The sequence below is a fragment of the Pinus tabuliformis genome, chromosome 1_1 (assembly GCF_031772625.1).
Source record: "Pinus tabuliformis cultivar Carrire ecotype Pingquan chromosome 1_1, CPIR1, whole genome shotgun sequence".
NCBI classification, from domain to species: Eukaryota; Viridiplantae; Streptophyta; class Pinopsida; order Pinales; family Pinaceae; genus Pinus; species Pinus tabuliformis.
This window is the reverse complement of record NC_142297.1, coordinates 572404104-572415819: the sequence shown is the minus strand read 5'-3', so window position 1 is coordinate 572415819 and position 11716 is coordinate 572404104. Positions and strand designations below refer to the sequence as shown.

General features: G+C 34.4%; 1 protein-coding gene across 1 annotated transcript; it reads left to right on the top strand.

Moving 5' to 3' along the window:
• The first annotated feature begins 7088 nt into the window (after window positions 1–7088).
• Window positions 7089–9181, top strand: LOC149214470 (cytochrome P450 71AU50-like). Its single transcript, XM_089390911.1, has 2 exons — window positions 7089–7997; window positions 8342–9181. The coding sequence occupies exons 1-2, from the start codon at window positions 7089–7091 to the stop codon at window positions 8963–8965; spliced, it is 1533 nt and encodes a 510-aa protein (XP_089247037.1). The 3' UTR covers window positions 8966–9181.
• The last annotated feature ends 2535 nt before the right edge of the window (window positions 9182–11716 follow it).

The following is an 11716-nucleotide window of genomic DNA, read 5'->3' as shown; positions in this document are numbered from 1 at the left end:
TCTTTTGTGTAGAAGGAACATTATTGTACCCTGAATATCCAAATCTTCTGACCACCAATTTGCAATATTGCCGATGAAATCTAGGTGGGTGAGCCAGATATTCTCAAATCTAAAAGGTCTATTCCTAGGGGTACCAATGCCCTGAACCTCCAGTTGAACCGACCAGTGATCTGAGCCTCCAAAGGGGAGAACTCTCACTATCATTTCCTTGTCAATGAGCATAAGGTCCCCTGAGATTATTAATTTGTCTAACTTTGAGGCTACTTGAGACTCTCCTCCTCTTTTATTGTTCCAAGTAAAGAGACCAGTACTTGTATCAGTGTCAACTAGCTTCATATTGTCTATAAAAGTTTGAAATGCTAAAGAGTCTTTGCTTAGGGTTCTGGTTCCCCCTTTTTTCTTCGAAAGTTATTTAATCATGTTGAAGTCCCCCCCGATAATCCATCGTATTCCTGCATGTCTGTCTCTGAGATCCACAAGAGAATCTAGAAACCTGAGTTTATCATCCATTCTTTGAGGGCCATAAACATTCGTGACTAGATAGGTCTCCCTATCTCCCACAGGTTGAATAACCACTGATAAATAATTCCTAGATGCCTTAGCATCTATTATGCCAATCTTTTGGGGGTTCCAAAGAGTGAGTATTCCTCCTGCTGTATTCTTTTCTTTGACTTCTAGAAACTCCAATCGATTGAGCCATTTGCTATGTATTTCTTTTATTTTTTGAATGGAACATTTAGTTTCCTGGATGAAGATCATATCCGGAGCTGCTTGTTTCATTCTATTACTAAGTAATCTTTGTTTTCTTTTACTACCTAGACCTCTGATATTCCAAGATGTGAACTTCATTATTAAAGATTTGTAAAGGAGTAGTTGGTTAGGTCTTTCATCTTACCTAAATCTATCATTAGCTTTCCACATTCCATCAATAGCTCATTCTGCTTTTTCCTGCCTCTTTTCTTTCCTGGGTTTCTTGGTGCCAATACTCGTGTGGTTTTCATAGTTTTCACACCTTTGTTACCCTGCCTTTCATTGTTTCTTTGCCTCTCCAGCCCTTTAGCCTAAGTTTTCCATATGAACAGCTGATGTACTCTATTGAACTCTTCTTGAGGTAATGAGTCTACCTCTCCCATGGTTCCCTATTTCAAGAACCCTTCCAGATCTAGGTGTTCTCTATCAAGAATCTCCTGTAGTTCGTGGTCCTCCATTTCCATCTCACTCTGGGTCATTTCCTAGTCCATCTCTAGTTCTGCATCACTCATCATAGTCTCTTTCTGTTTATTAATAACCTGTGTTTGTTCACGGTCTTCTTCCTTCTCCTTCTCCACTGGACTTCCTCCCATTGCCTAATCTACTTTTGTTCTCGCTTCTTCTTCTTCGAGTACTTGGAACCCGTTCTGACTGGCCTGTTGCCCTTCTGTATGATGTTGCTTTGGCCCCCTTTTGCCCCCTTTTCCTCTATGTACCACTTTGTGAAAGCTTTCAGTATCTTTCATTGTGTTGGCTTTACTCTTATTCTCTATTTTACTGAGAGGGCAGTCTCCGAATAGGTGCCCATGCTCATGGCATCTGCGGCATTTGAATGGAATATGCTCATAATCTATTGTTTTCACCCATTCTTCATCAAAAACTTCCAAGATTGCCTCATCCGGTAGAGCTCCAGAGAGATCCATCTCCACACATCTTGCAAAGGAAGTGTATTTTCCCCTTTTGGTGGCCTCAGAAGCTTTGACAAAACACCCTAATTTATTTCCTATGGTAGATAACGATTCCATTTGCCAGTAATCAAGAGGTAGAGAGTAGAGTCTTACCCAAAGCGGGACCGAAGTAAAAGTCTCACGCTCTGGGACAAAGTTCATAATCCATGGACGCATATAGAGGCCTGCTACTGCATAGAAGTAGGGCCCTCCTTCAAACACTCTGTCTTTATCCTCAATATTTGTAAAGACCAGTGAAGAATCCCTTTGACCCAATATGTAGGTCTATGCTTCCTTTTGGTTTCCAGTGGTATTTAATCCATGTCTGTAAAGCTTTTTCAGTGGGCCATAATCCCATGAATTTACAAATGATTGCATATGTTCGCATGTGGTCCCTATGCGCCTGCAGAGCAGGATCATTTAAAACTACTCTGGGTGTGATCTCAGCTTTGGGTTTACATGGTCCCTTTTGTGCTTTGTCTTTTGTTCCCTATTCCTTGTCTTCTTCCTCATTTTCTTTTTTTCTATTATTCTCCCTTGATTTGGTACAATCTTGCTCCTCTTCAATGTTCCTTTTCCCTTCTTCTGAAGGACCTCTGTCATTTTCTATTGGTTTCTTACCTCTGTTGGCCACAACCTACTTGTATGAGGGAGTGGAGCTCCCTCCTTTGCACCCTTCCATGGCGATCAAGACCGGCAGAAGCCTGGAAACCTACAAACCCTAGCTATTCGCCCACATCCGAACACTCGATATCGAAAATCCCTTTTCAACCAACTTGAAATCAGAATTGTTTTGCAAATATTTGACAAATTCTGATTTAATTTTTTTTTTGAAATCACTAATATTATGAAATTATTTAATATAATTATATAAAATTAACTTATTTGTTAGTGACTATTTTTATTCGATTGAATAGAAAGAAAAACATTGGATAAGTATATATTAATACATAAGAAGAAAAAGAAATATAGATTGAATTTTAAGTTAGGTTTAAAATTAAAAGATAAAATTTATTAGAAAATATTAAAATGCATATTAAAAAAATAAAATTGAAAGTGATAAAATTTTGTTTTTGAAATTGCTAATGTTATGGATTAATTAATATAATCATATAATATTAACTTATTTGTTAGTCATTATTTTTATTTAATTGAATAGAAAACAAAAACAATGCATTAAGTTTTACAACAATAAACTAGAACAAATAAAATATGTGATTGAAATTTAAGTCATGTTTAAAATTAAACGATAAAATTCACTAAAAATGTTACATGTAAAAAAATAAAATTAAGATTATTTAAATTTTGTTTTTGAAATTACTAATGTTATGATATTATTCAATATAATTATATAAGATTAACTTATTTGTTAGTCATTATTTTTTATAATTGAATAGAAAGTAAAAACACCGCATTAAGTATACAACAATACAGGACAACAAACAAAATATATGATTTAAATTTAAGTTAGGTTTAAAATTAAAAGATAAAATTCACTAGAAATATTGCATATAAAAAATAAAATTAAGATTAATTCAATTTTGTTTTTAAAATCACCAATATTATAGAATAATTTAATATAATCATATAAAAATAACTTTTTGTTAATCATTATTTTTATTTAATTAAAGAGAAGAAAGAAACACATCATCAAGTATATATCAATAATTTAGTTTTTATCTCTTTATATATGACTTCACCAATAGCGATATTATTTAAAAAAAATAATATAGAATGGAATTATATATAGTTATATATATATATTATATATATATATATATATATTATTCTTCATCTCAAAACGAAGGTCTTCAAAATGTCATTTAACAAAAAAAAATTGATACATTTTCTCAATTACAAAACCTATCTTAGACATAATGGAATAATAACTAGGATTCCAATTGCATAGTGATGGAAATTAATGTTGTCCATAATAAAAATATATTTCCCAAGTGCTGTAGTAATTTGATACTATTGGATTTTCTATGAAATAGCATTTATTTCTTGCTGAACTATCTTATCAACCAGATAAGATTTTTCAAATGCTATAATAATTTCTATACATAATTTTTTCTTTACGAAATACCCTCTCTTTTGTGCCAAAAAATATCTCTAATTAGAATTGAAGTTTGGCATAACTCTTTCCTTTCTCCAATAGCTTAAAATTTAAATAGCAATGAAAACAAATTTCACACAGAGCAGCAAATTTTAAACAATGTAGCTTTTTCAATCCCATAATCAACACCACGCTAGCCTTTATCGAGCATTATAGTTAAAAAATAATCACAATGGCATCATCAAGGGTTTATAAAATACAACTAGTTAGCCTAAAGATCTACTTATAAGATTGGAAAATCAAAATGTAGAGAAAATTTGTTTTTCCCTCAATCTATATGAAAAAAAATAAATGTCTTTAAATGATAGTAAAACTTCGTATAAATTAAATTGTTGGTAAATGTTCATAGACATCAATCCATAAAGCATGAAACCACTTACTTCATCATACAAATAGAGTTGTTAAAATAAAAATAATCATGGGAATTAGCTAAATTAAAACTTTATTTAAAATTATTATTATTATTAATATATCTAGAGGAATCTTGAACTGGGATGGTTTCATCCATCCCATACTCATTCCAAACACTACCACTATAACCTCGAGAACTGGGATAGTTTCATCGATCCCATACTGATTCCCATACTAATTCCAAACATTACCAGTATAACCTTGAGAATTGGGATGGTTTCATCCATCCCATACTGATTCCAAACACTACCAGTATAACCTCGAGAATTGGTATGGTTTCATCCATCCCATACTGATTCCAAACACTACCACTATATTCCAAACACTACCAGTATAACCTCGAGAATTGGGATGGTTTCATCCATCCCATACTGATTCCAAACACTACCACTATAACCTCGAGAACTAGGATGGTTTCATCCATCCCATTCTGATTCCAAACTCTACCACTATAACCTCTAGGTACATGTGTATGTCCATGTGGGTCAATTACAACCACTACCATTATAACCTTTAGGTGCATGTGTATGCCCCTTCCACAAGCACAGTTGAATCACAAGGGGTTTGAACCTCGAACCTCCTTGCACATAACATTTCATTTTCACATATATCGCCAATTGAGCTACCCTAGGGCTTATTATTATTATGATTAATGATAAAAAAATAAATATATAAGTTAAGCATATATACATTTTAAGAGAACATGTACACGATTCTTAACTATGGATATTCACATCCACTTTATCATGGATATTTTTAATGTGTAAATAGACTTTGTCACTATACCATGGGACAATATCATGGGTTATCAATACCACCTGTCCAAAAAAACCATAACTCATTTCATATGGCACTTGTTAATTTGATATTTTTTTAATGAGTGAATTTAATTAAAAGCGAAAAAATAACATAACTATAATGGAAATACATCTCAACCTTTGATTTGCCTATACTATTAATAGTATTTTATGGATATTAAATCCCTCTCATCCACTTGTAGTTATTGATAATTAAGTTAAAATTCTTGAAGCTCTATTCTAAAACTGACATGCCTATTGGCATAATTATACCAATGAGCGTAATAAAACCTTGTAACGTGTGTTTAAGTAACCCCTACTAACAAATTAGCTGAGGAAAACCTTGAAACTCCATTTCTAGCCCTAATTCATATAATTTACACAATGTGAAAGAAAACCAAAAGGACCTATAAGAAATATTATCATAAAAATACATGGTAAAGAGAAAAAGGGCCTATAAGAAATATTATCATAAAAATACATGGTAAAGAGAATCAAATAAACTATTGGACAACAGTAAAGTCACAACAACTTCACTAAAAGGAGAGTGTTTAAGTGGATATAAAGTAGTTCCTTTAGGGATTGATCTAGTTCCATTGGGGGAAGATGAACCTTCACAACATTTTATCAATGCCTTTACTTACATCTCTAATTTCAAAAATGATGGTCAAGCTTAAACTTTCTCATTTTCTTAATCTTTGCTAAAGGGTGACAATCTTACTTGTGGAGATCTAGCCATTTCAATCAAACAATGCTTGGAAACATGGTTACACCATCACAAGAGGTTATTTTAGTGAGGAATAACCCTCTATTGTTGAACAAAATTTCCATATAAATTACCCATATTTAATTCATTCTAGTTCCATTTAGTAACTCAACTCAACTATATCCATGCAAGGGTTCACAATGGTAAGGAATATACTTCTTTATAGATAATATGAGCAATTGAAAAAAAAGGCCCACGGGAGTTATGCATTTGTATGGTTCTACCAAATAGATCACAAGAATAAGGATTTACCTATTTGTTTCTAAATGGAAAAAGCATATGAAGCACTATTCTAATTCCAAAACGGCAAAGCATATGAAACAATATGATAATCACAAAGGAAGCCTAGTTAGTGTTACATATCCACATATATGGTAGAGTTTGTTTTTATAGCAAACTAATCCTAAAATCCCATGCAATGCAAGGTGTTTCTCCCTAAATAAAGCCCCACATGTTTATTAATACACAAAAAAACAAATAATGTTACAACTCAATAACATAAAAATGAAAAAAGAAAAGAAAAGAAAAAAGAAAGAAAGAATTTAGGAAATAAGAAATCTCTTTATATAATATAAATGAAATATAATTCTTTTCAAAGATTCTAACAACACAACCACATATTTTTTTCTTATCTCTCAATAGGTATATGAAGTTATATTGAAATATTTTTTTAAATATTAAAAAATTACATTTTCCTTTAAATATGATATTTTTATTTTCCTAATTTTTCTTATTTATTTCTCAAATTAATATAAAATTATATTACTTAATATATACATTTAAGTAGTATTATATTTCTCACTAAATGTAAAAATAAAATATTTACCACATGCACTATAGACTATAAACTAAAAACAAATCATGAATATTTTATAATACTTTTACTTAAAATTAATCTCCTTGTGAGGAAGCTGACTCCTCGGATCATTGTCAAGAAGCCATGACTCCTCGGATTTTATACAAAGAAATCATATTAAAATTGAAAGCACTCGTTCCAATGCGATGACAGCGTTTAGTCACCATTCAGTTGCGTATTCTCGCTTAATATTTTATAACTCTGTATCATCACCGAATTTTAATTAAACATATGACAAATCCTCTAGTGGAGGCAGGAGAAGGTCGGTTGCAACGTCGGTTTGCAAATGTTTGACGAGAAGGGTTTCTCAGGACATACGTTGACGAGACGCTGGCTTGTCATGACTGTTAGGTAATAAATAGGATTCCAATAACATACGCCTTCAACATGTATATATTTTCGTGCGACCTGAAACAAGACCACACTGTATTTTGGATAAATAAGAATGGTGAACGAGTTAGGATCGGAGAGGCCCCTTCTGGTATGCCTTGAGTTTTATATGAAACTCGCTATTGCTCTAGTTGCCTTGGTGGTGGCATGGAGCTTCTTCGTCAAGGGAAGAAATAGGAAGCTGCCCCCGGGACCGTTCCCTTTGCCCATTATCGGAAATCTCCACCTGCTGGGACAGCTTCCACACCGAGCACTGGCAGCTCTTTCTCTCAAATTCGGGCCTCTTATGTCGCTTCGCCTCGGCTCTGCTCTTACATTAGTAGTCTCTTCACCTGATATGGCCAAGGAGTTTCTGAAGACACATGATCTGCTTTTTGCTAGCAGACCTCCCACCGCAGCCACTAATTATTTTTGGTATAATTGCACTGATATCGGTTTTGCTCCGTATGGCGCTTACTGGAGGCAAGTGCGTAAGGTGTGCGTTTTTCAGTTGCTGAACTCCAGACGCTTGGATTACTTCCGCTTTACAAGAGAAGAGGAGGTCTCTGCTATGATTCATTCTATTGCTCATTCAGATCATCCTGTAAACATTAGCAAAATCGTGTCAACCCTAGTGACTGACATAATGTGCAGGATGACCTTCGGTACAAAGTATTCTGACCAAGACTCTATTGGCGGTAAAGGAATCAATTCAGTGATCCAGGAAAGTTTTGTGCTAGCCGGTGCCTTTAATGTTGGCGATTATATACCACTCGTGGCCTGGATGGATCTACAAGGTCTCAACAGACGCTTCAAGGAAATACATCGAATACAAGACGAGTTGCTAGAGAAAGTAATAGAGGAACACGTTGCCCAGAATGACCCCAACGTCACGCGAGATCTGGTAGATGTTTTGCTTGCAGCTTCTGCAGATAAAGAAATGGAGCCACAAATTACACGAGATAATATAAAGGCCATCCTCTATGTACGTAAAAATTGCACGTATTATGAATTGCAGTTTTTAAAGGTTAGAAAAGGTAATTACTTTAGTATGTTAGAGTGGGTTAAAATGAGGGATAATTAATTTTTAGTCAAGTTTTACTTAGGGTATTAAAGTTAAGTCTAGTCCAGTCATCTTTTGAGTAGAGTTGAATTTAGAATTTAGGGTATAAGTAAATAGTTACTCAAAAAAAGTCAAATACTTTTAATAATCAAATTTGTGTCATCAATCTTATATTTCTTCTCTCTGCCTTTCCAATATGATGCAGTGTAGTGATTCATATAACCTTTTGAAAAAGAATAGTCATTATGATCACGTTTTGATGGCAGGATATGTTGGGCGCTGGCGCGGATACTTCATCCACCGCCATAGAGTGGGCAATGTCCGAATTATTGAGGAACCCGCAGCTGTTAAAGAAGGTTCAGGACGAGCTGGAACGTGTTGTCGGAATGGAGCGCATGGTACTTGAATCCGATCTTCCTTCTCTCCCTTATTTACAAGCTGTCGTGAGAGAAACGCTTAGGCTCCATCCATCGGGGGTGCTTGGCCTTCCCCACTTATCCGTTGAAGCCTGCAATGTGTTGGGCTATGAAATTCCCAAAAACACTCAGGTTTTGGTGAATTTTTGGGCGATCGGAAGGAACCCAACGTCGTGGGAGGATGCTGAAAGGTTCGTGCCTGAGAGATTCATGAATGGCTGCTCCCTCGATGAAAAGGTACGTAACTGCGAGTGGATTCCGTTTGGAGCAGGGAGGAGAATGTGCCCCGGAGAGCAACTGGCAATGCTTCTTGTTCAATTTCCGTTGGCGCAGCTATTGCACTGTTTTGACTGGACACTTCCCGATGAGATGAATGGGCAGGAACTGGACATGTCCGAAAAGTTTGGAATCACAGTGGGCAGAGAACATGATCTCTCAGCTGTTCCAACCCCTCGCCTGACGGTTGTACTGTAATTTGTATGGCAGACTGTCTACCTTAATTTAGGCTCCGATCACGGAGAAACGGTATAAATAAAAGTTCTAATATCAGTATTGGTCTGGACTGGTATTGCATTCAAACTAACGATTGCAATAGCGTAAAATAATTCGGAAGTGTGCCTCTTGTGGTTGAAGAAATAACCATCCTACGTACAAAAGAGGGGAAATGCGTACTATGAATCTTTATTGTATGTAAAGTTCGTAAATGTTTGTATATTTAGTGTAGGGGTGTGTATTTTGGTTTATTGATAAAAAAAAGGTGTGTACTTTGGAATTTGAAATTGGGGTTTTAGAATTTTAGATACCGCCATTATGATTTTTATTGAATGAAAAGTTTGGTAGAGAATGCGGGGAGAAGGTCGATTGGAACGTCAGTTTGCAATTGTCTGAGGAGAAGGTGGATTGTGATGAACGGTACGTGATAGGGTTTTTCATGACACACGTCGACAAGTGGCTTGTGACTGGTAGGTAATAAATAGGGTTCCAATGGCATACGCCATCTACAAGCATAGAGTGGGCAGTGTATGGTAAGGGTGTAAATTTTTATTGTATAGAGAGTTTGTAAATATTTGTATATTTACGCAGGGTAGGGGTGTGTATTTTGGTTTATTGAAAAAAAAGGGCGTGTATTTTGGAATTTGAAATTGGGGTTTTAGAATTTACAAATGGGTATTATGAATTTTTATTTAATGAGAAGTTTTGGTAGAGAATGGAGATTTGAGAATATTTAAAGTGGTGGACATTTGAGAATATTCAGAGTGCTTAAAAAATAAAGATGGGAATGGATATTTGAAAATATTTATAGCGGGGTAAGGCAAGGTGTAAGATTATTTCTTATTTTAGAATTAGTGAAGAATTTTGAAAAAATTATTTAGAAATTTTAATTAAAGAAAATTTGACTTTTTTCTTGTACAATTCAATTTAGTTGACTTAATCTCTCGTTTCGTTTTTTTTTAAGCTAAATTGCATCCAAAACTAAGTTCATATTAGGTATGTTTAGCCTGTTGAGCCTGGTGGAGGTTAAACTAATTTGGGGGAGGTTAAACTAATTTTCTTTCTTTCTCAGCGAGTTTTGATAACTTAGCTCATGTGTTTACTGAGTGAGTTTCACCTCTATAACTTGTGTGCTCTGTTACTATGTCTAACTTTGGCGTTGTCTATCTACAGTCAATTTCATCTAGATAACTCAAAATTATTTCTAAAACTTCATATTTTTTTCAAATTTTTTAACAATAAAGTGTTTCAGAATTAGAGTGAGCACTATTAAAAATTGAACAATACAACTGTAACTCAGATTTTCAAAAAAAAAATCCATCAAATTTTATCCATATCAAAATTAATCTGAAATTTAATCTGAAAACTGTCACTTAGATTTCCAAAGAGATTTTATCAATATCAGGTGTGAGAGAATGTCTACCCTCTTTTCATTGTCTATGCAACCATTCTCCAGCAGGTCCTGTACTCGACCACTCGCACGGGCTTCTCCTATATTCTGATAGAGAAGTGGCAAGAGGTGCGTCTGATACCTGCCTCTTATATTTTCAACTCTGATTTGCATATAAGTCAAAGGACTTTTTCCAAGATTAAAGCCACTGCACTGGAACTTGTTTTAAATTCAACATATTACTGGAGCAATATCTCGCAATCCAAACCCTAAATTCTGGCTTAGAATCATCGTGGCCAGGATTTTACCAAAATCTCCAAATTTAATCAAGACTAAAATTCAGTCATTAAAATCAATCAATCAACGGATGGTAGATGTGTCCTTTAAATTGAATGGGTATGGGTATTTAAATTGAATGGGTATTTTTATTTTGGCAAATTTCATGTCCATTCGATTGTGGAATATTTAGGGAATCTGCACTCGAGATAACCTAGTTCGATTGTGGAATATTTAGGGAATCTGCAATCGAGATAATCTAGTTCGATGGCGTAGAGTAATTGATATATTCTTTCTTTGTTTCTGACTCAAGGATGAACTGGTGTATTCTTTCTTTGTTTCTAGGTATCTTTTGGCATGTGTAGTTTCGATTCATCCCGTCTCCAGTTATTCATATGATTTGTGTCTGATTGAAACCCTCTGCAGTTTCAAGGGGTTATTTTAGGTATATGTCTTTTATCAGAATTATACATCAGCGTCATTTATTTAGTTTCATTCACTTTGTTGATTTTTTTCATTTATATGAACTCAAAAAAGGTACATTATTTTAAGTGTTTATGCACCATGATTTCAAAAAAGGCACATTATCTTAAGTGTTTATGTACCATGATTACATATTCATCTTCATTCAAAAAAGGCACATTATCCTAAGTGTTTATGCACCATGATTACATATTCATCTTCACTCGAATTGATCCAATCCTTCTTTGCCACTACCATGTTGTCTTATTTTCCTTTACCATCCTCATTGATCTTATGTCGAATTGAATTATGGAACCAATTAATCCTCTACACTAATCCTCCCACTTAGTTTCACTACAAATTTTGAGCTCTAATGTGACCATTCTAAATTGCTACCTCAAACTAAAACTCACACTAAAAAATCCTCCATCTACTCTAATTTATTGTGTTAGATCACTTGATCCCTACATTATCCCACCCATGTGAATTGTAATCATGGAGGAGGGTGGATATATTGTCCTACACAATAATTGACTCTATGTGTGGCTTGTCCCATTCATTAATTCCATAATTTGAAGAAGTGAAGATTTGTGCAATTTATAATG